The sequence below is a fragment of the Raphanus sativus genome, chromosome 1 (genome assembly GCF_000801105.2).
Source record: "Raphanus sativus cultivar WK10039 chromosome 1, ASM80110v3, whole genome shotgun sequence".
Classification (NCBI taxonomy): Eukaryota; Viridiplantae; Streptophyta; class Magnoliopsida; order Brassicales; family Brassicaceae; genus Raphanus; species Raphanus sativus.
Genome location: NC_079511.1, coordinates 11597621 through 11617951, shown reverse-complemented (window position 1 = coordinate 11617951; position 20331 = coordinate 11597621). Strand labels below are relative to the sequence as shown.

The 20331-nt window shown below is 38.4% G+C and overlaps 3 protein-coding genes across 3 annotated transcripts; 2 read left to right on the top strand and 1 right to left on the bottom strand.

Annotated features, from left to right (window-relative positions):
* Window positions 1–745: 745 nt before the first annotated feature.
* LOC108860982 (very-long-chain 3-oxoacyl-CoA reductase-like protein At1g24470) lies at window positions 746–3889 on the top strand. Its single transcript, XM_018634822.2, has 4 exons — window positions 746–1150; window positions 1699–1984; window positions 3353–3422; window positions 3490–3889. The coding sequence occupies exons 1-4, from the start codon at window positions 829–831 to the stop codon at window positions 3727–3729; spliced, it is 918 nt and encodes a 305-aa protein (XP_018490324.2). The 5' UTR covers window positions 746–828; the 3' UTR covers window positions 3730–3889.
* An 11255-nt stretch (window positions 3890–15144) lies between these two features.
* Window positions 15145–17391, bottom strand: LOC108839675 (cyclin-L1-1). The gene is made up of 6 exons (XM_018612444.2): window positions 17157–17391; window positions 16969–17050; window positions 16756–16896; window positions 16410–16579; window positions 15930–16203; window positions 15145–15798 (listed from the first exon to the last, which is right to left on the bottom strand). Exons 1-6 carry the CDS (start codon window positions 17306–17308, stop codon window positions 15370–15372), a joined length of 1248 nt encoding a protein of 415 aa, XP_018467946.1. The 5' UTR covers window positions 17309–17391; the 3' UTR covers window positions 15145–15369.
* A 161-nt stretch (window positions 17392–17552) lies between these two features.
* LOC108806207 (ALBINO3-like protein 1, chloroplastic) lies at window positions 17553–20301 on the top strand. The gene is made up of 10 exons (XM_018578259.2): window positions 17553–18008; window positions 18096–18206; window positions 18291–18365; window positions 18590–18650; window positions 18736–18809; window positions 18897–19001; window positions 19120–19233; window positions 19417–19520; window positions 19615–19845; window positions 19928–20301. Exons 1-10 carry the CDS (start codon window positions 17676–17678, stop codon window positions 20187–20189), a joined length of 1470 nt encoding a protein of 489 aa, XP_018433761.1. The 5' UTR covers window positions 17553–17675; the 3' UTR covers window positions 20190–20301.
* The last annotated feature ends 30 nt before the right edge of the window (window positions 20302–20331 follow it).

The window sequence follows — 20331 nt, the reverse complement described above, 5'->3', positions numbered from 1 at the left end:
AAATTGAACTTTATCTAAACAATTATGATGGTCCAAAACTAGAATCTAATCAATTGAACGAACTAGCTTGGACAGAATGAGCAAAATTAGGTGAACGCTATTAATAACGTGATTAATTTCTAAATCTGCCATGGAACCAAATCATTGAAGTCAACATGAGGAACTGTTCAGAAATTGAATGCAAAGCCCTTTTTGGGCGAAACCCCAATCTACCAATCTCATAAAAGAATCATTTTCTTCCTGTTGTGTACTTGAATTTTGAGTACTTTCTTTCACATTCTTGTTTCTTTTTCTTTTTATACGATAAATCTTTTCCTAAATAGTATATGATGGCACTGACTTGGTCTTTTATTGTACGCTACGATTTGTGCTATTTCAATTCATTTTCGTGTAAAGTATTTTTCTTTTTTTTGTATGATATTTTAACATAAAACACAAATTAAAAAGATTTTACTTTTACTAAAAGCACTTGATTATAATTAAAAAGTAACCAAGAATAGTTAATCATTGTTATTCTGAATAAATAAGATAAAAAATTACTCATTAACTTTTAATATTTTAATCAATTGTTTTAATAGTTCTATATAAAAAATTTCAAAATATCATATAAATTGAAAAATATATATTTTAAAACATCATACAATAAGAAACGGAAAGAGTAATTAGGATTGAAAAGAAAGAAAATAATAAAATAAACATCTCTTTAATCTTTCACAATTCTAATTTTCACACATAAAGAGAGTGAGTTAGCTCCATGCCCAAATCTCATGACCACACAAAATCAGCAAACAAGAACAGAAAAAAATAGAAAACACCAGAAAGAAGAACATGCAAACAACATGGCATCTACATGTCGTAAGCTTCATAGGTTTTCTCTCTCTCCTTAGACTATTCTATCCTCTCTCGAAATGGTTCATCACCAGATTCCTCCTCACTGACCCCGGGCGGGTCAAGCGTTATGGCTCGTGGGCTCTGGTCACTGGAGCCACAGATGGGATCGGACGAGCCTTTGCTCACGAGCTGGCAAAACACGGCCTTAACCTCATCCTAGTCAGCAGAAACCCTTCGAAGCTCGCTTCAGTTTCCGATGATTTCCGACAGGAGTTTCCACAAATCAAGATCAAGATCATTCTCTTTGACTTCTCCTCTGGTAATACTAAATGCACTTTCTTATTTTTCAATGCAGTCTTCACTTCACTGCTTTTGGTCAATCCTATAGAACTAGCCGTCTATGTGCCTGTGTGTATGTGAGCATAACTATTCTAAACTTGGAAAAGTATTCATGTTTCAGCAGCTAGCCAGGATGAAAAATACAATTATTCAATCCAAATGCAAAACGAATCGAGTTTCAAAAAAACATAGTACACAGTTACTCCAGAGTTGCAATATACACTTCAATTTGTTAAAAATCAAATGCTTTCTTACGAGATCAAACTAATATATATATATATATATATATAAAGCGACTAACTAATACATGCATTTACGAGATTAAACTAAAAATCAAATGCTTTCTTAAAATATTTTTTTGTTCGTTTTTGTATATTTATTATTTTAGGGAGTAAACTTCTAAGCTATTTTCAGTCTACAAAAATGATACTTATATACGCATGCAAAACCAAAGATGGGGGCAGATGTAATATAGAAATGAAGAGTGCTATACTTATATGAATAGTGATAAATTGGAGAAATGTGCAGAAAGAGGATATGAAGCTATCGAGGAGGGGATCAAAGACCTTGAAGTTGGAATTCTGATAAACAACGTTGGGATAACTTACCCACGAGCCATGTTCTTCCACGAGGTTGACCAACTCACATGGACCAAAATCGTTAGGGTCAATCTTGAAGCCACCACTTGGGTCACAAGATCTCTCATCGGACCAATGCTTCACCGCCGTCGAGGAGCTATCATAAATATTAGCTCCGGTGCCGCCGTTGTTGTCCCTTCTCATCCTCTCTATGCCATCTACGCCGCCACCAAAGCGTTAGGACTTTCACTTTTCTTTTATTTACTGCTTCTTAAGTTCAATGCACATTTTATAAATACAAGCATACTAACCAACAAAATCCTTACCAAAAAAAACTGGAGGTGTTAAGAAAAATATTAGATGGGAGTTAAAAAAATCGCAAGATATGTCGTTTAAAACAGAAATTAATCTCTAACCAAGATAAATAGTAATTTAGAAAACTAAACATTGGTTGTTATTAGCTCTAACTAAAAGTCTAAAACATCTCGACCTAAAGTTAGTTGTTTAGCTCTATTATAAGTTTGTAGTTATTTAAAAGCATGCATTATAGTGTAAAACGGTCTATATTGGAATCTTAAATTATACTCCTATCTATTTTAATACTGAAAACTACTACAAAGTTTAGTTTCTTTTCAAATTAACGAATTACAGCTATATCGGTGACTTCACACTGACTTGCATGTAGTCATTAAGGTTTCATTCCGATCTTTCTATTTTTTGGTAGTTATTAGTTGTTGTATAATAAATAGTGTATGAAATTGTGTAATCGACTCCATACACGTAGATGTATCCCCACTAACCCACCCACACATATAAGACCCGTGCATTTTAGACTTTTTAGCGAAGTGGACCGTTAAAGTAATTAATGATGTATAATCACGCGACAAAACCTTATTCTCGTTAGTTAGAGTGTTGTTATTTGTAAAAATGACGACTTAGCTAACGTTTACTTCGACAGTATCATAGATTCATAGTAATACATAGTCGATTCGTTCTAGGAGTGGGCGCGTAACAGATTTCCGAATTTTTGGAGGTATCTATGATTTGATGTGTTTTATCCAGATCGTAACTTTCTGATATTCAGTATCCAGTTATTCAAAAAAAAAAAAATTTCAATTGGATAATCAATTTGATCCGTACAAATAAAATAAATAGAAAACAAAATTATTTACTTTATTACCTAAATAACTAAATATAAATTGAATAAATAAATTACTATAAAAGTTCTATAAAATTTGATCATTATATAAATTTTTATACATTTGTATATATGAATACAACGGATCAGAATGGATATCTGTTTTATAGAACATTACTTGTAATTTGCTTTGCTCTATAAACTTCAGATTTTTCTGTTCAAACAAAGCCATACAATGATCCAATAAAATTTCAGGATATTTTGCCACCCCTAATTTTTCATAAGTTGATATAAATGTCTTTGGTGATTAGGAAAAGCTAATTGTCTTTTTCAAAATGAAATAATAAACTAATTGTCATTTTATTAATATCAAGTTATTTGGAGTTACTCAAAATGTCAGCTGTTTTATGAATTTTATGCATTGCCCATAAACCACATGCATGAATTAACAAATACGTGCATGCAGCTATGTTGATAAACTATCAAGGTCTTTGCATGTGGAATATAAGCATTTTGGTATCCACGTCCAGTGCCAGGTACCTTTTTTGTACACAATACGATGTATTTATAGAGTATTTTATGATTTTCCATGTAATGTGGCAGGTTCCATTATACGTGGCAACGAGGATGGTATCAGAAGTAGCAGATATAGATAAACCAAGCTTCTTTGTACCATCGGCGGAAGTATATGCAAAAGCGGCGGTGGAGCAGATCGGAATTGGATCACGATGCTCGCCATTTTGGGCTCATTCCCTTCAGTGGTTTCTCGCTGGTCTTTTGCCGAAGAACCTTCTTGATACTTGGCGTCTCTCTATCGGTCTTCGTAGAAGAAGTTTGTCTTAGTCCCTCGCTTTTTATGTTTTAAGTTATTAAGTTTATATATTTTCCGGTTACTTCCTTTAACATATAAAATTACTCCAAAATAAAATTTACGAAAATATGTTACGAACGTATGAAATAAGGCCTTTTTAAGTTCTACCACAAGAACTTGAAAACAAAGCTTTTTGTCAGTTGCCTTTTTGCCATTTAACACTAGTGCCTATAAGATTTAGGCATTTAGTGAATTGATGTGAAGACTTCACTCTCTTTCCTTGAAAAAGAAAAACCGAAGTGCTAAAGGATTGAAGTTTCAAAATAAAGCATCATAACAACATAGATGAGATTAAGTATTCAGCATCATAGCAACACAAATGAGATTAAGAGAGTAAACAAACTTCATAGCAACAATAAATCTCTGCAATCAGTTCTTGCAAATCATAAACTTTAGAGATTCTAGTCTCTCAGTCAACTCGCTGCCTCCTTGAGTCCGGTGAATCTTGTTGACCCTGGTCCTGCTCATCTCGCGTTCTTTTACGAGTCTGTCCATCAGCCATAACTTTTAGCATGTGGTCTTGTTTACTAGCAATCTCACTCTTCATCTCAACCAAGGTACCTAAGATCTTCATCAAAATTTCGGTTTCTGAAAGAAGCAAAATCCAAAGACAATAACAAGTAAGAACACAAGGAAGGTACACAATTAATGAAAAACAAAACAGAGGGAAAAACGACTAGCATCATTACTGGAAGAAAGTGGATGCTGCACAGGAGCATTGGCAGTTTCTGGAGGAAGTTGCGATGATGATGCAAGAGTATCTCTTGGGACGTTGTGAGCAGTTCCCGTTAGTGCTAGAAACAAGGACAACAAAACAGATTCTTCTATTTTAGGAGTAGACAACGAGAAAAACAAACAGGAAAGAAAGCTGAGTAGTGTTATATTAACGAAGAAGGTGTCTGCTGCCCTAATCCCATGATGATGCACCATCCCCGATATTTTGAGCAGTCCCCATGACTATAAGAAGCAGAGACAAATATAATGTCAACAATAGGAGCTAGAAGAAACTCGAGAATACAAGTTTTAGTTAAGGAAAGGTTGTTTATCAAAGACCTCTCCTGTGTGTACTGGGCACTAATATCGAAGCTAATCAATCTTACAAGAGAATCAAAATAAAATACTCAAACAAACAAGTTTCGTTTCATTCGAGAGAGAGATGAAATGACACGCAGATTTGAAGACGTGAAAGCACTGGTTTCGAATATACATATATATATACATATATATATAATATCTTTAACAATTGGATTTAATCATATCTAATCTACATTCTCTAGAAATATACAAATTCGAATAATAATATCGGGAGAACTTACAAGTTGGTGCGATTTGAGTAGGTCCTTCATTAGTCGCTGGCCAAAAAAAAAAAAAAAAAAAAAAAAACAAGAATGAAACTTGAGTGACAAGAAAAGAATAGAGCTTTTGTTTGTTCGTTTTCTTTGCTCACTTTCTTTGCTCAATTTCTACACCAAATGCAGAGAAATTGGTTTGATGTAGTGGCGCGTTAATCTTCTATTGCGTCATTAGGTGCAAGTTCGAATGCCCAATTTTTTTTTGTAAAAAAAAAGTTATCTCCTCAATTTTCAATTTTCAGTTTTCAGCATTTCTTTTTTTGTTCAAACCCTTACTTTCATTCAATCAAACTTAGAAAGCTACAATGTTCTCAATCTCTCGGAGATTGGTTGACAACACAAACAGAGAGTTCTTCGCCAGCATATCAGCTGGTGCATTACAGACTCGAGAAATAAACATAAAAGAGATAGACTCGAAGGATTTACTCAACACGCTGATGTCATGGAGTATCCCTCTAAGGGCAACAACCTGCTTGTTGCCTGTGATAGTATCAACCAGACACTTTGAATCTGATAAACAGATCATGTCTTTGATTCCCAGAGAAGCCGCCATAGAGAGGCCAGCTCTTAGCGCCAACGCTTCTGCTGCTAGAGCTGAAGCTATATAGCGCCTGTCTTCCGTTCCTTTGAAGAGCTCTGTACCTGCAGAGTCAGTGCAAACCCAACCTAGGCCCCCTGCAAAAGAAGTTGGGTTCCACGCAGCATCACAGTACAACAAACTCACATGTTCTCGCACTTTTGGAGGTAAGATAGAGTTGTGACAGTCTTTAGATGAAGCAGAGATTTGTTTGCGGGGAGGGAGAGAGTCTTGCCACTCCTTTGCCGCTTTCACAGCTTTGCAAAACATCTCTGTTTTCAAGAAAGACTTATCCTCAAACCTCAGTTGATTCCTGCTAGTCCACAAGACCCAAAATATCCAAGGGTACAAGGGTTTAGACAGTCCTAGTGGTGGTAGATTAGTCATCCTAGAGCACATTTTGAGCAGTTCTTCCATTGTGCTACAGGTATCGAGCGTCGGGACCGCCATAGCAGGAACCTTCTCCCAAACTTTCCTAGCTGTGGGACATTCAAACATCACATGGAAGGTAGTTTCATTTGCTCCACAACGCTTACACGTTCCATCCACCAGCATTCCTCTTCTGACCAGCGATTCTCCCACCGCTAGGGCGTTATTCTTCAGCTTCCACATGAAGTGTTTGATCTTTGGGGAGCACTCAACATTCCACACATAGCGTTTCCAGTTGAAATCTTGTGTTTGGTCTCCATTGTGGATCTTTGTTAGTGCATATCCCGATTTTGTCGTATAATTACCCGATTTCTCTGGGAGCCACACCACCTCATCGTCTTGATCTTCACACGGGATTAGTTTCTTAATAAAAGCTTCGTACTGAGGTAGATGGTGTTTGATCGCAGCAGTATCCCACTCAGCTGAGTTCGGGATCAAGAAGTCCTTTACCATCAAGTGTTGGTTGGTCTCTGTTGGTGGGCCTAGTGGAGCTATCTGATGATCAAGAGAGAGCCATTGATCGCTCCAGACCTTTATCTTGGATCCATTTCCAATACTCCAACCCATTCCTTTGCGGATTACTTCTCTTCCTGCTAAGATTCCTCTCCAACCATGGGAGGCAGAGTTAGGCGCAGAGCAAGATAGTAAGTCCTTTTCCCAGCAATATTTGTTGAGTAGAATTTTTCCAAGGAGAGACTCGGGATTCTTGAGCAGCCTCCAGGTGTGCTTTGCTAGTAGTGCGTCGTTAAAGATCTCAATTTCTCTGAATCCCAAGCCACCAGCACTCTTTGGAAGAGTTAACTTATCCCAAGATACCCAGCTCATCTTCCTCAACTCTGGTTTGACGTCCCACCAGAAACGTGTAAGCACCATTTGGATCTGCTTGCATAAAGAAACTGGTAACTTAAAGCATGACATCGCATAAGTCGGGAGGGATGCGAGTACAGCCTTAAGAAGAACCAATTTACCAGCACCAGATAGAAATCTGTTGGTCCAACTCTGTGCTCTTTGGCGTATACGGTCCACTATCGATGCAAAGATGTCCCTTTTCCTCCTACCAAAATGCTCCGGAAGCCCAAGATATTTTCCTATACCTCCCTCCCCACAAATATTCAGTTCTCGTTTGACCCGAGTCCTGCATTCCTGGTTCGTTTTTGAGGAGAAGGTAATAGCCGATTTTAACCTGTTGATACATTGTCCCGAAGCCTTCTCGTACTTCTCAAGAATAGCTAAGAGGGTGGAGCAGCTTGCCGCGTTTGCTTTCCCAAAAAACATCGTGTCGTCCGCGAACAGGAGATGGTTTATGGGAGGACAGTGTCGTGCAACTTTCACACCCGGGAGAGTACCGTTCTGCAGGGCGTTGTTACACAGTCCCGATAAAACTTCCGTACACATAATGAAGAGGTATGGGGAGAGTGGGTCTCCTTGTCTGAGGCCTCGGGATGGGCTTACGTTTCCTTGTGGTCCTCCATTTATCAGGAAGGAGTACGAAACAGAAGTGACACACTCCATAACCCATGATGTCCACGTCTCGTGGAAGCCCATTCGGTTCAAAACCTCTCTGAGGAAGTTCCACTCGATCCTATCGTATGCTTTGCTCATGTCCGTCTTCACTGCCATAGAAACATGCTTCCTAGCATCAGATTGCCTCAGGTAATGGAGGACTTCGTGTGTGATGAGCACATTATCTGCTATCGCTCTCCCCGGTACAAAGGCTGATTGGGAAGGAGAGATCAGGACCTGCAGTAGCGGCTGTAATCTCTTAGAGAGAATCTTCGCTATGATCTTGTAATGGGTGTTGCAGAGTGCAATTGGCCTATAATCAGAAACTCTTTTGGCTCCAACTCCTTTGGGGATTAACCTGAGATGGGTTTCGTTTTGTCTTGGATGAAGGAAGCTAGAGACAAAGAATTCTCTGATATCTTTGTAAACATCATCACCGATCACATCCCAAAATGTCTGATAAAATCCTGCGGAGAAGCCGTCGGGTCCGGGGGCTTTATCCCCGTTGATAGAGAAGACCGCAGCTTGCACTTCCTCCTGGTCCGGGATTCTAATCAGCACTTGATTCATTTCAGGTGTTACTCTTGGTTCTAAGGCCTCCGCAACAACCAAACTTGGATCAGTGTTCCCAGAGGTGAACAAGTGCTGATAAAACAGAGCAAAGGAGTTTACAATTTGATTTTCCTCGTAGAAAGCTTGCCCAGCCTCGTTTTCGATAATGGAAAATTTATTGCAGGCCCTACGACCTCTGGTAACAGCGTGAAAATAGCTTGAGTTCCGGTCACCTCCATTAAGCCATTGTATCCGACTTCGCTGTCTCCAAAACGCTTCCTCCTCTGCATAGGCCGCTTCCAAAGCTTTCTGTAATTCATCAATTCTGGCAGTATCCGGACTTTGATTTGAGAGCGCTATTTCCAGCAGGTTTTGGTTTGTACTAATAAACTCTTTCGCAGAGGCTGACTGCAGTTTAGCCCAGTCGACAAGCTTCCTTCTGACTTGGTTTAGTTTAGTGAGAACAGAGTCTGTTGCAGATGCTTTCCAGGTGTTCTCCACTAGTTCTCGTATTTCCGGTTTTTCACTTAGCCTCCTATCATAGCGAAACATCCCTTTCTTCTTTTTAAGATTCTGATCAAAATGGGTCACGAGGGGTCTATGATCGGAGCCTTCAAATCGAAGGTACTCACACCGGGCTGCGGGAAACATCTCCATCCAGTCCAGGTTTGCCATTACTCGGTCTAAGCGTGACTGAATAAAGTGTGAGTAGCGTGTGCCTCTCCATGAAAGGGAATTTCCAGAAAACTGGAGGTCCCACAATCCTTGCTCTGAAACGAAATTTCGGAAGGACAGGAAGGAGCCCTCCCATCTCAAAGGTCCTCCTACTTTTTCGGAGTTGTCGAGGAGATCATTAAAGTCTCCAGTTAGAAGCCAAGGGGCCTCCCTGCCATGACCTATCTCTGTCATCAGGCGCCAAAAGGCGGGCCTATCTTCTCTGTTGGGAGCTCCATAGATGTAGGACACAAAAAACATTTTATTATTAAACTCAATCCTTGTGTCTATTACATTCGGTGAGGAGAAGAGAATTTCAAGCTGCACATTATCCTTCCAAGAGAGTGCCAGTCCCCCGCTTAGTCCTTGAGGAGGTACGGTGAAGTGGTTTTTGTAGTCTGTGCCCCTGTACATCTTGAAAACATCCTCGTCTTGTCTTTTTGTCTCCATCAGGAACATTATGTCCGGTGAGTTCTTAGAGCGGAACTCTTTCAGACGACGAACTGTCAGGTCGCTCCCTATACCTTGACAGTTCCAGCTCATATTGACTAAGGAAGAGACTTTGGAGCGATCCGAAAATCCGCTCCCTTCTTCTTCGTGGCTGGAATGATCGTAGTACGGGGTTGAGACGTACCCGCTGCTACTTCCGAGCCACCTGCTTTTGTTTTAATTGTCCATCCCTTTGTCTGTCTCCTCTTCGGGGAGCTCTGAGTTTTGGTAACTCTCCTTCTTTTTACGCTGACGCCTTGCTGTAGAGCTCCCTGTCCCCTCTTTTTTTTTTCAGGTGCTTTAGTTCCTCTGTCTCCGGATGACTGTTTGTCCGCTACAGACTTTGCCTTTGCTTTTCCTTTTGATCTGAAGGTTTCCAGCGGGAGGTCCAGGCTGTCATCTTTGTCGGAAGAGTCAAAGAGGGGTCCTAATCTTAAGGACACATGCACTCTGTCTTCGCTCAGGGTTCGGATGGGAGAGCGATCCTGAGAGGCATCGTAAGTTCCCTCTTTGCCCCGAGACAGGTTCTTTGAGGAAGACGGCAAGTTTTTCCTCAAGTCATCTCCATCGACGGTTTGCTCTGGGTTACGTGAGGAGGAAGGTACGATTGCACCCCTCAAAGCTGGCCTTATATCATTGAGATATTGGGCATCAACTTCTTGAAGTCTCCCAGACTCTGCATTTGCAGCTCCGTCCTGTAGTAGGGGAATTCTTTCCTGAGGTAGGGAGATTCTTTCCAAAGCAGAACGTCTCCCACTAGAGTGTAGGCTTCCTTCCCCTGAGTTCTGTCTGTTTCTTTGGAGTGTAGTTCTTGCATCCAAATCTCCTTCTCTCGGAGGTCTTGGAGAAGGCGTATGAGACACCAGCGATTGCTCTGTTTTGGAGTTGTTGTCATGCTGAGAGCCACTGACAATCGGTCTCCATTCAGACCTCTGAGGTTGGGCGTTTATTCTTTGACTCTCGTTACGAGCCGATGAGATATCTTCCTTTGAAAAGGAAAGTCTCTCCCTTGCTGGTCTACGTTGCTCTTCCTCTGAGATGCCCAATCTTTGTGAGCTAGATCTGTAATTTGGGTCACGTCTGGCTCCATAATTGTAGCGAAAGTTCCTCTCCTTAGACCAGTCCATTTCTCTGCTTTCATGTTGCCAGTTTGATGAGACAGACCGAGATTGTTTCCTCTCTTGTACTTTCCTTCTATCTGCCTCAAGTCTGTCCAGTGTACGCGCTTGTGAGATTCCCATTCTCTGCGGTCCCTGATCTCTGTTTGCTAGAGCTCTCTGGGAGGGGCAATCCTCCTTTTCATGAGTTAGAGAGTAACAGATAAAGCAGTGCTTTCCCAGATCATCATACTCTAGTTCCACTTGTTTGATGTCGCCTGCCAAACTGACTTCTAGTTTCATTTCCAAAGGTTTAAGGCCATTAATGAGTACTCTCATTCTCTCTTTCTCCACTTCATACCCTTCCACTGGACTTAGTTCCTTTCCAATCGATTCTAGCGCCGCATGAGTCCAGTAATGAAGAGGTAACCCATGGACAGTGATCCAAAAGGGTATCAGGGCTGGGAAAAAGTCTGAAACCACTGGCTCCCACCTTTGTAGAATCAGCATCCATCTCTTGAAGTGGTAGGGGGCTCTATCCAGTATGGTTTTGAGATCCTTCTCAGTTTCAAATTTGAACTGGAACAAGTTCGGCCCCAGATCTCTGCCCGTGATGACTCCAGTTACCCTCCATTGATTGAGAAAAAAGTCCACTAAGCTCGGGTCTTTTGTATTTTAGGGTTTGTGACCCGACCAATGAGAGTGAGCTTATGTTCCTGGATGAGGGCCGTTGTATCCACTTGTGGGATTCTTATGGGGGGGCGACGAGCTTCTCGAGAGGGTTCTGGGATCCACTTCCCTTTGTCCCTTCTAGAATGTCGGTAAGCCATCGAAAGTAGACAGTAAACAACTGTAAAGTAACTGAGACTTTCAACTGTAGTGAAACCAGTAACTTCCAAAACTACTCACGTGAGTAGGACCTTAGAGAGAAGGTAAATGATGAACTGTATTAGACAGTAAAGAGGGGTCGCTGGAGCTGAGACAGATTCTTTTTGTTCCCCAACCCAAAACAACATTTAATCTGTTTTTTCACCAACATCTTCCCTAACTCGATCTGCATTTATTGTCTCATTTAAGACATTTTGCGACCATGGGTGAGATGTTTGAGCTCCAGGGATGTCGAAAATGATATGGATCTACGTTGCCGGAAAGTAGTTGCGGTGGTTCATTTGAAAATACGGCGGGGTTGGCAGGCAGGTGTGGAGGAGCGGGGTAGAAATTAAAGTCTTGAGGGGAGCCTAGGGGAATGTGCCTGGGAGAGAAAATAGTTTTCAGCATTTCTTTTTCTTCTTTCTGCCATAAAAAACTACATCTTTCATTGTTACTTATTTGGTTTGAATATGTGTCTTTACTAATCTTCCAATTGTCATGTTTCTTTATTTTTCCTGTTTTTTCCTTAAGCTTTTAAATTGTTTTAAAAATTTCTGAAAATCAAACAAATGGAAAACTATTTTTACATACGAGATACTAGGATAAAATTAATAAAAATCTGCAAACTGATTGATGTTAGCAAAATTTGATTAAATAATAACTGTTGTCTACCTTTTTATTCTTTTATCATATGTATTGTATTGTTGTGTTTTCTAATTTATAATTTTAAAATGTTTATCTACACATGAATGGTTATATAGTTTTTATATGCTTCAATCAAGTACGAATTAGTACGAATACTTATTATTTATTATTAAAAGTCGACATGATTTCACAAACGAAAAAAATCAAAGATTATCATTTAGGAATAGTGTACTATTTTTTCATTTTTTTAAGAATAACTAAATTTTAATAATATTTGTATCTTTGTATTACATATATAAAACATAGCAAAGTTAGTTATAGTTTGGGGGAAATATTTTCTATTGCTCTTTAGGCATCATATATATCCTGATCGACGCTGTGCATCGGGGTTCAATAGTGGTCTGACAAAATACTACTGGAAGAAACGTGGAGACTCGTTTTCAATTTGATTTCAAGCTACAAAAACACAAAAATCAAGACTGTTTCAACTCACACCATTAACGATTCGAAACTAAAGAAACTTACTTTACCATGCATGGTCAAAGCAACAAGGATATAATGTTGTCTGAATGAACCAAGAAACAGAGCATGAGAATAATCTTATAAGTTTGAGAAACGAGAGAGATAGAAGAGGGGAGACTGAAGAGAGAGCGGGAGACTATTTATTACTCTCGCAGATCAGCTAGTAAAATTTCATTATCTTCTTTTTGTATTATATTTTATTATATCATTTTTACATAACTTTTTCTTTGTTTATTTACTAATTACCCGTGATTTAAAATCGTTGTTGTAGAGCCGGTCAACTAAAATATAAGAGGGTTAGTGGGAGATGAATGGAGGTAGAGTTGATTGATTTTAAGAATCAAGAGATTTATTAAATTTATAAAAAGTTCTAATGAGTTTTTCATATTTAAAAAATCTATGAAACTATTCTAGTACAATGATTTTGAGAATCTTGAGTATCTATGCAATATTTTAAAAGTTTTGTTTTATGAGTTAAAAATGTTAAGAATTCAAAATTCAATAACACAAGATTTTGATAGAATTAAGAATCTTTAAAACTCGAACTTTTTGAATAACAATAGATTTTATATGTCATTGAAAAATCATCAATCCAATAACACTTGATTTTATAAGAATGTTAGAATCCATTAGGCAATAAATATAAATTTTTAAAATTCTAGCAATCAGTATAAATGTGCAACTGAATGTGGCAAAAAATAACTCAAACCCAACACAAAGAGCTTAGCAATGCCCCCAAGACTTCATTCATCCTGAGATTATTAACATAGTTTCACCGTTTCATATGTTTTATGGCAGATTTGCCTTTTGGAGATGCTTGTTTCACTCTTTAACACAACACTAGATTTTGACCCGCGCTTTGAAAACGCGGGTTTATTTTCGTTTATTTATTTTCTAAAAGTTTGTCGAATTTTTTTGGGAAATGTAATATTTTCATATATTTTTTTATAATTTTATTTGTATTTTATAAATAAGTACTTATGATTATAAAATTGAACGTTTTTTATAAAAAAATAATATAAAGTGATATTGGGGATAGATTCAATTTTTTTCGATTTTCTTGAAGTAAATAACATTAGGATTACACAAATTATTTAGTATATAGTATATTTATGTTATTGAAAGACACACATATGTCAATAACTAAGAGGCAAAATCATTATCTACCGTTTGGGCCTACATTGAATAAAAATCCAACGTCAATAACTAAGGCAAAATCATTAAGCTAATAAAGAACGTAAATACTCTTAATGAAATTGGCAATATATATATATAAATGAGTGCTAATGAAAGGGTATTGCAAGGAAAAAAACCAATATGATTATGTCTTAATAGTATAGATTTAGTTTATGTATATTGTAGGTATAGATCACATAAAATATTGTTCAAGCTTTGTATTTGGTGAAACTAAGCAAAATATATAGTTAAATTATTGTTCAAATTTTGTATTTGGTGAAACTAAGCAAAACATATAGTTTGGTTTGGATTTATGCATTATGGAAGGTTATTAGACATGTCAATTAGGGTCGAAGCCTGCAGCCCGAACCCGTCTGACCCTAAAAATTATCGGGTTTGGACTTAGTTTTAGAAGCCGAAAAAAATCGAATCTTTCGGGCTAAACCCATTTGGGCTTTGAATATTTTGGATATAAACCCGTCGGGCTAGGACCGGCCCGAAAACTCGGAACTTTGTATTTACTTTAAATATTATTATTGTTGCAATCAAAATCTTTATTAGTATTAACATATTATTTTAATATTTTTAATCCAAACTCTAATAAAAAAATAAAAGTTGTTAATGCAACTTATTATTTGACCATTACAAATGTCTTATTAAATTTTGCAAATATAATTTCTTTTTTTTGATAACATTGTTTTTTTAACATACAAAGTCCAAAACGTTTGATCCTATTTATCATAATTTTTTTCTCTTATATGTTTAGTTTAAATTTATATTGGATTATTTAAATATTATTAAATTCGGTTAGTTTATAATATTTTTTAAAGCATACGAAAAAATAAAATATTTTTGATAAAGAAGAAAAGTTTAAACTCACTTTACATTTTAAAATGTTAAAATTTATTTTTATAAAATTAAAACACTAGAAACGACAATGATAATTTATTTTTCGACAAACCCAAAAAACCCGAAAAATCTTATAGCCTTATAAGAACCGGGCCGGGCTTTAAATTCTAGGCCCAAAATATTTCTGGACCGGGCTGGACCGTACTCAAATATTTACGAATTTAGCGGGTTTGGACCAGACCGGACCAACCCGAATTAACACCCTAGGAGTTATTGAGTTTTGGTTTTGTCATATCATATTTGAAATAAGAAACATTAGGTTACATTAATAATTTTTAAAAATAAGTAGTATACGGCAATGTCTATAGAATTTTGTAGAAAGAGTGGGTTTAATAGATCAGGCCTTTTTAAGTACATTAGGTCTTACGTTTGGGCTTACAATTATTAATTTGCCAATGTCCAATAAGAAGCAAAATCGTTAAGCAGTATAATTAACGTAAATATCCTTAATGAAGTCGGCAATATCTATTGTAATCAGCGAAAATTAAAGAGCAATGCAGAGAAAAAAACCAATAGGATCCTGCTTTAATAGTATAGATTACAGTCCAAAGCTAAGCGTTAAATGAGTGGTGATCTTCTAGACTAAAACTTTCAACAAGCAAACTGTTTTATGAACTCTTTTCACATAACTTGGTAACTACCGGTCAGCATAACATATGGTGATGATCTTAGACGCATGCGAGAGTTACAAAATGCTAACAATTGAGGTACACTCAAGTAGACTTAAAAGGGGTTTGTCCCACCGGATGAGGAAGATTTGGTGACAAGAAGATTGACTTAATGGTGCCTACGACGATCTTTCGATGAGTGCGAGGTTTCACGATAGTCACGGTCCCGAGAAGAGTGATGCCTTGATCTATCTGACGCCCCACCTGAGACGCTCAGTTTATCACTTGACCGATAGTGACTTCGATCATTTGATCTGTCTCTGTCCTTGTCAGAATCTCTGCCTCTGTCTCTGTCTCTGTGAGAAGACCTAGCCATGTCCCTCTCTCTACCTCGTTCCTTCTCCCTATCACTCTCTCCTCTTACTTTACTCCTATCCTCCCTCGAGTCTCTGACAATTGGTAGACTGTTTGACTCAGCATCGCTCTTCTTCGAATCCGTAGCCTTTTCATGAGGCGTAGCAATCATTCCACCATCCTTAGACTCGTTATTAGTTGAACACTTGGTTTCAACAGCATCGCCAACTACCGGTAAAACATCCTGTAACACAGTTGGGAAACAATTTCAAAAACCAAACTCTGATTAAAACAAGTAACCTGGCAAAAGCTACTCCTATAAGAAATGAACTCAACGTGGTCATAAGAAAACTTAGATAGCGCGAACTACCTCACCTTTGTAGATGATTGAGCTTGAGAGTTCCCGGATCTACTGGAAAATGTAAATGGCTTCCCATCCTTGCAAACTGAGATGTACTGAGCCTTTGGAAGACTGTACAGAAGAGCAAGAACTCTACACACTTGGTCAATACCAGATTTATCTGCATCAAATGCTTTCCACCAGGGTGGACTCTCTGGGAGAGGCACTTGAAACCTGCGGGCAGCAGCATACACGACCCCACAAGCCACAACTTCACTTCTGAACCTTACACAAAGGTTTGTACGCAGACTGCATATATAGACATATCATTAGAGGTCAAATAAGATAAAAAGCAGACACTGAAAGCAAAACAGAACAGTGCATATGTCAAGACATAGCTGATATGCTCAACTTCAGATGAAAAATGTCAACTCTAAAACCTATTAACACAATGATGTACAGCTAACTATCGAGCAATCATATGAAATAATATCTATAGGAAGATTTGAGGTTACCTGTCATTAGCCAAGTTCCAAGCTTCTTGTCTCAGTTCAGGAGGTGTTTCAAGCGTGGCAAGGTAGTTTGAAATGAACTTGTGAGGATGTTCAACATGACAAACAAAACCCATCTCTTTCAGTATATGTCTCTCAGTTCTGCTTAACTCAACTTTCAACTCAGAGTACTTCTGCAGAAAAAATCAACAAGCTGAGTTACAGAAACGACACAACAAATAGCACTTCAAAAAAAAAAGCTCTTTCAGTATGCAGTATACATGAAAAACATTCAAGATGACAAATATATATATATATATATATATATGCAATTGGACAAGTAACAATGCAGTAGGGAGGGCATACTGACCTTGGAAAACAAATCAAGATGATCTAAAGGCAAGTTCTCCCTGCGGCACTCCATCCTGTGGAACACAATGATGACCTGTCTTGCCTTTTTAGGGTTCTCTTCCAGTTTTGATGCAAGCCAGAGACAGCTCGTAGCTACAATCTGTAAAAGAAAGCCCTCAAGTGTTAAAGGTCACTGTATACTAAAGAAGTTAAAAGGCGTCGAGTAAGTTACCTTTACATCAAATTTGGCAAGAGACTTCTTACAATAGAACCTGTGGAAAAGAACCTGCCCAGTAGCCATAACTGCCTGTGGTCTAAAGATTCAACAATTACGAGAGTTAAAGAAAAAAAAATCACACCTTTGTCACAGTTTTGAGCCTTTGAAACCGTAATGGAACCAAGAAAAACAAAAAAGGATACAGCTTGAGCAATATTCCACCTTCCTGGATGAGATCACATCCATAGATTCTTAGAGCCAATTCGGTCGCTTCATCTATTCCATCTTTCCTTGAAGGTGAAGTCTTTATCTGCTCCTCTGTTAAGTAGAAGTTGTCGATCGCCGTGTAATTCATCAATTCAGGTCTACAATGTACGGTGAGAGAGAGAGACGGTGCCGGCGAAACAAAATCAGGGCGAGGCGATTTGAGTTGAGAGAGACGAAAGATAAAAATATAAATGTAGAAAAAAAGAAAAGGAAAATTAAATTAATTGGGCCTATACTTAAACTAGACCTTAATGGGCTTTACCAACAACAATCATAGGCCCAAATAGAAGTTAGTTGTGCTGACGTCAAAAGATAGATATTTCAGACAAAGCAAAGTTTGGTTTTTTTGCTTCACTTGTCTCTCTGGCGCACTGGAGACGTGAAGCAAGCAACAACAATACTTTCTGAATCCAAAAACCCTAAATCTCCTTTACCTTTCTTTGTCGCTGGAGAAGATGGCTTCTTCTATATACTTAAAGCCAACGAACCTCCTCCTCTCTTCTTTCTCCACAGGCAGAGTCCTCCATCTCCGCCGCTCCCGTTTCAGCCACAGACCGTCTTCTTCTTCGCCTCGGACTCTGGTGGCTCAATTCGGGTTCAGTCAAGGCCCCGTTTCTCTCGATTTGATCAAGGAACATGCTGAGAACCTCCTCTACACGATCGCTGATGCCGCCGTCTCGTCCTCAGAGACTTTTGATTCTGTTTCCGGCACTACCACCACCACCACGACAAGCCAGAACAGTGATTGGTTCACTGGTATCGCCAATTACATGGAAACCATTCTCAAGGTCAGGCAAAAGTTTGTGAATTGAGTTTATTTATTTATGTTGTTGGTGGTAGTGTGTGTGTGTGTAATTGAATTTGAGAATTGACAGGTTTTGAAAGATGGGTTATCAACTGTGAATGTTCCTTATTCTTATGGTTTCGCTATCATTCTACTTACCGTGCTTGTTAAGGCTGCTACCTTCCCATTGACCAAAAAGCAGGTTCGTTCTTTTTATTACTTTTGTTTCTATAACTTGTTAAATCCAAGATTCATTTATTTGAGATGGTGATTTGTTTTTCTACAGGTGGAATCTGCAATGGCTATGAAGTCTTTGCAGCCTCAGATTAAGGCTATTCAGGAACGGTACGCCGGTGATCAGGTGAACCTCAACATTTTCCTGATGCTGTACTAAGTCATAGTTTGTATCAATCTTTAGTTGTTAGATCTAAGTAAAAAAAGGTGTGAAGCTGTTGGTATCATCATAATGGAGTGATTCTAATGTATATACCAAACATTATAGCCTTACTATCTATGAATGTGTTCTATTTTTGTTAAAAAGGTTAAAAGAATAAGCTTCCTAATATTTATGGTTTATCTTTTCAGGAGAAAATTCAGCTTGAAACTGCCAGATTGTATAAACTTGCTGGAATCAATCCTTTTGCAGGTACAGTTTGTTGTTTTAGATTTTCATTTGAGACAATGGCCGAGAAATGCGTCTGGTTAAGCTATATGTTCTTTAAATATGTTAGGCTGTCTCCCCACACTAGCCACCATACCAGTCTGGATTGGCCTATATAGAGCCCTCTCAAATGTTGCGGATGAGGTATCTTCATAATTGTTTTATAAGCGCCTTCGAGGTTCTTCTTCTCTGACACGTTGTTCGTTGAATTCTTTTTTCTTTACTCTTTAGGGACTCTTGACGGAAGGATTCTTCTGGATTCCTTCTCTTGCCGGTCCAACAACTGTTGCTGCAAGGCAGAGTGGGAGTGGAATCTCATGGCTCTTCCCTTTCATTGTAAGTAGAACCAATCTTAAACCTCGACATTAAGTGGTGTGATATCTAAAAAAAAAAGAATGGAGAGGATGTTGGACCTTATTGCTGATGTCTACTAATTTTTCAATTTATATCTCAGGAGGGACACCCACCACTCGGATGGTCAGACACATTAGCATATCTTGTCTTGCCTCTATTGCTTATCTTCTCTCAGTATCTCTCCATTCAGATTATGCAATCCTCTCAGCCGCAGGTATAGCATTTGTGATGGTCTATTTACTAGTTACCTTTTAGCTTGAACAATAAGCTGGTTACGAGAATATGTAAACTGCTGTAATGCTCACTCAGTTAAACTAAATTCAACCAACAAAAAGTCCTTTAAGCAGCATTGAAATATTTGGTGTACCATTTCTTTTATCTTCGTGTCGTTTCTCAGAGTGATGATCCAGCCATGAAGAGCTCACAAGCAGTGACGAAGTTTCTCCCGCTGATGATTGGCTATTTTGCACTATCAGTTCCTTCTGGTTTAAGTCTTTACTGGTGAGCAGCAGCAGCAGCTGGTCTTGTATATTTTCGTGTGGTGAGTGTACTTTTCACTTGCTTTTCTTCTCACTTTTGAAGAGTGCGTTTGCAGGTTGACCAACAACGTTTTGAGCACAGCACAACAAGTATGGCTTCAAAAATATGGCGGTGCCAAAAACCCTATGGAGAAGCTCTCTAATTTGGTCACGAAGGAAGACAAAACTCAAAAAGCTGACAAGTCTATCCCACAACCTCTAGTTCAGAAGCCTGTTTCAGAATTGAAAATACCAAGAGACAAGGGTGGTGAGAAAGTGACCTCAGAAGGGCCTAAACCTGGTGAAAGGTGACTAAATTTTTCTGAAGCCTCTCTCATTCGTTACTAGAAGCTATTTGTTGTTTTTTTAACACATCGATGTGATTCTCAGGTTTAGGCTGCTCAAAGAGCAAGAAGCAAAGAGACGTCGAGAGAAAGAAGAGGAGAGGCAGAAAGCTGAAGCAGCTCTGTCAAATCAAAATACAGACAGCGCACATGAACACGAGGGACAATCTGATACAGGTGTGGAAGAAACAGCTGATGTTGGCTCTGTCGCTGTGAATGGGAAGTTATCCGTTCAAAAGGACGAGACTACTAATGGGAAACTCGGCGTTGGCCATGATACGGAGCAACACCATTCTCATGAAACATAGAAGAGGTCTTTAAGGTTTTAGTATTTGTGAAGAAAAAAAAATGGCCAAATGGGTTTTTTGTAAGTCACGTTTCTTATATATTTTTATGTATAAACATAAGGTTTTGCTCTCATACGACAATGGTTTTTTTACCCTAAAGTTT

Coding starts and splice junctions, on each gene's coding strand:
- LOC108839675 (XM_018612444.2), bottom strand. CDS start 17,308: ATGAATTACACGGCGATCGACAACTTCTACTTAACAGAGGAGCAGATA. Junction 16,580..16,755: donor ATCTTGATTTGTTTTCCAAG/GTCAGTATGCCC, acceptor TTTTTTCTGCAG/AAGTACTCTGAGTTGAAAGT. Junction 16,204..16,409: donor TGGAACTTGGCTAATGACAG/GTAACCTCAAAT, acceptor CTATATATGCAG/TCTGCGTACAAACCTTTGTG.
- LOC108860982 (XM_018634822.2), top strand. CDS start 829: ATGCAAACAACATGGCATCTACATGTCGTAAGCTTCATAGGTTTTCTC. Junction 1,985..3,352: donor ATCTACGCCGCCACCAAAGC/GTTAGGACTTTC, acceptor ACGTGCATGCAG/CTATGTTGATAAACTATCAA. Junction 3,423..3,489: donor GTATCCACGTCCAGTGCCAG/GTACCTTTTTTG, acceptor GTAATGTGGCAG/GTTCCATTATACGTGGCAAC.
- LOC108806207 (XM_018578259.2), top strand. CDS start 17,676: ATGGCTTCTTCTATATACTTAAAGCCAACGAACCTCCTCCTCTCTTCT. Junction 19,234..19,416: donor TGCAATCCTCTCAGCCGCAG/GTATAGCATTTG, acceptor GTCGTTTCTCAG/AGTGATGATCCAGCCATGAA. Junction 19,521..19,614: donor TCTGGTTTAAGTCTTTACTG/GTGAGCAGCAGC, acceptor GTGCGTTTGCAG/GTTGACCAACAACGTTTTGA.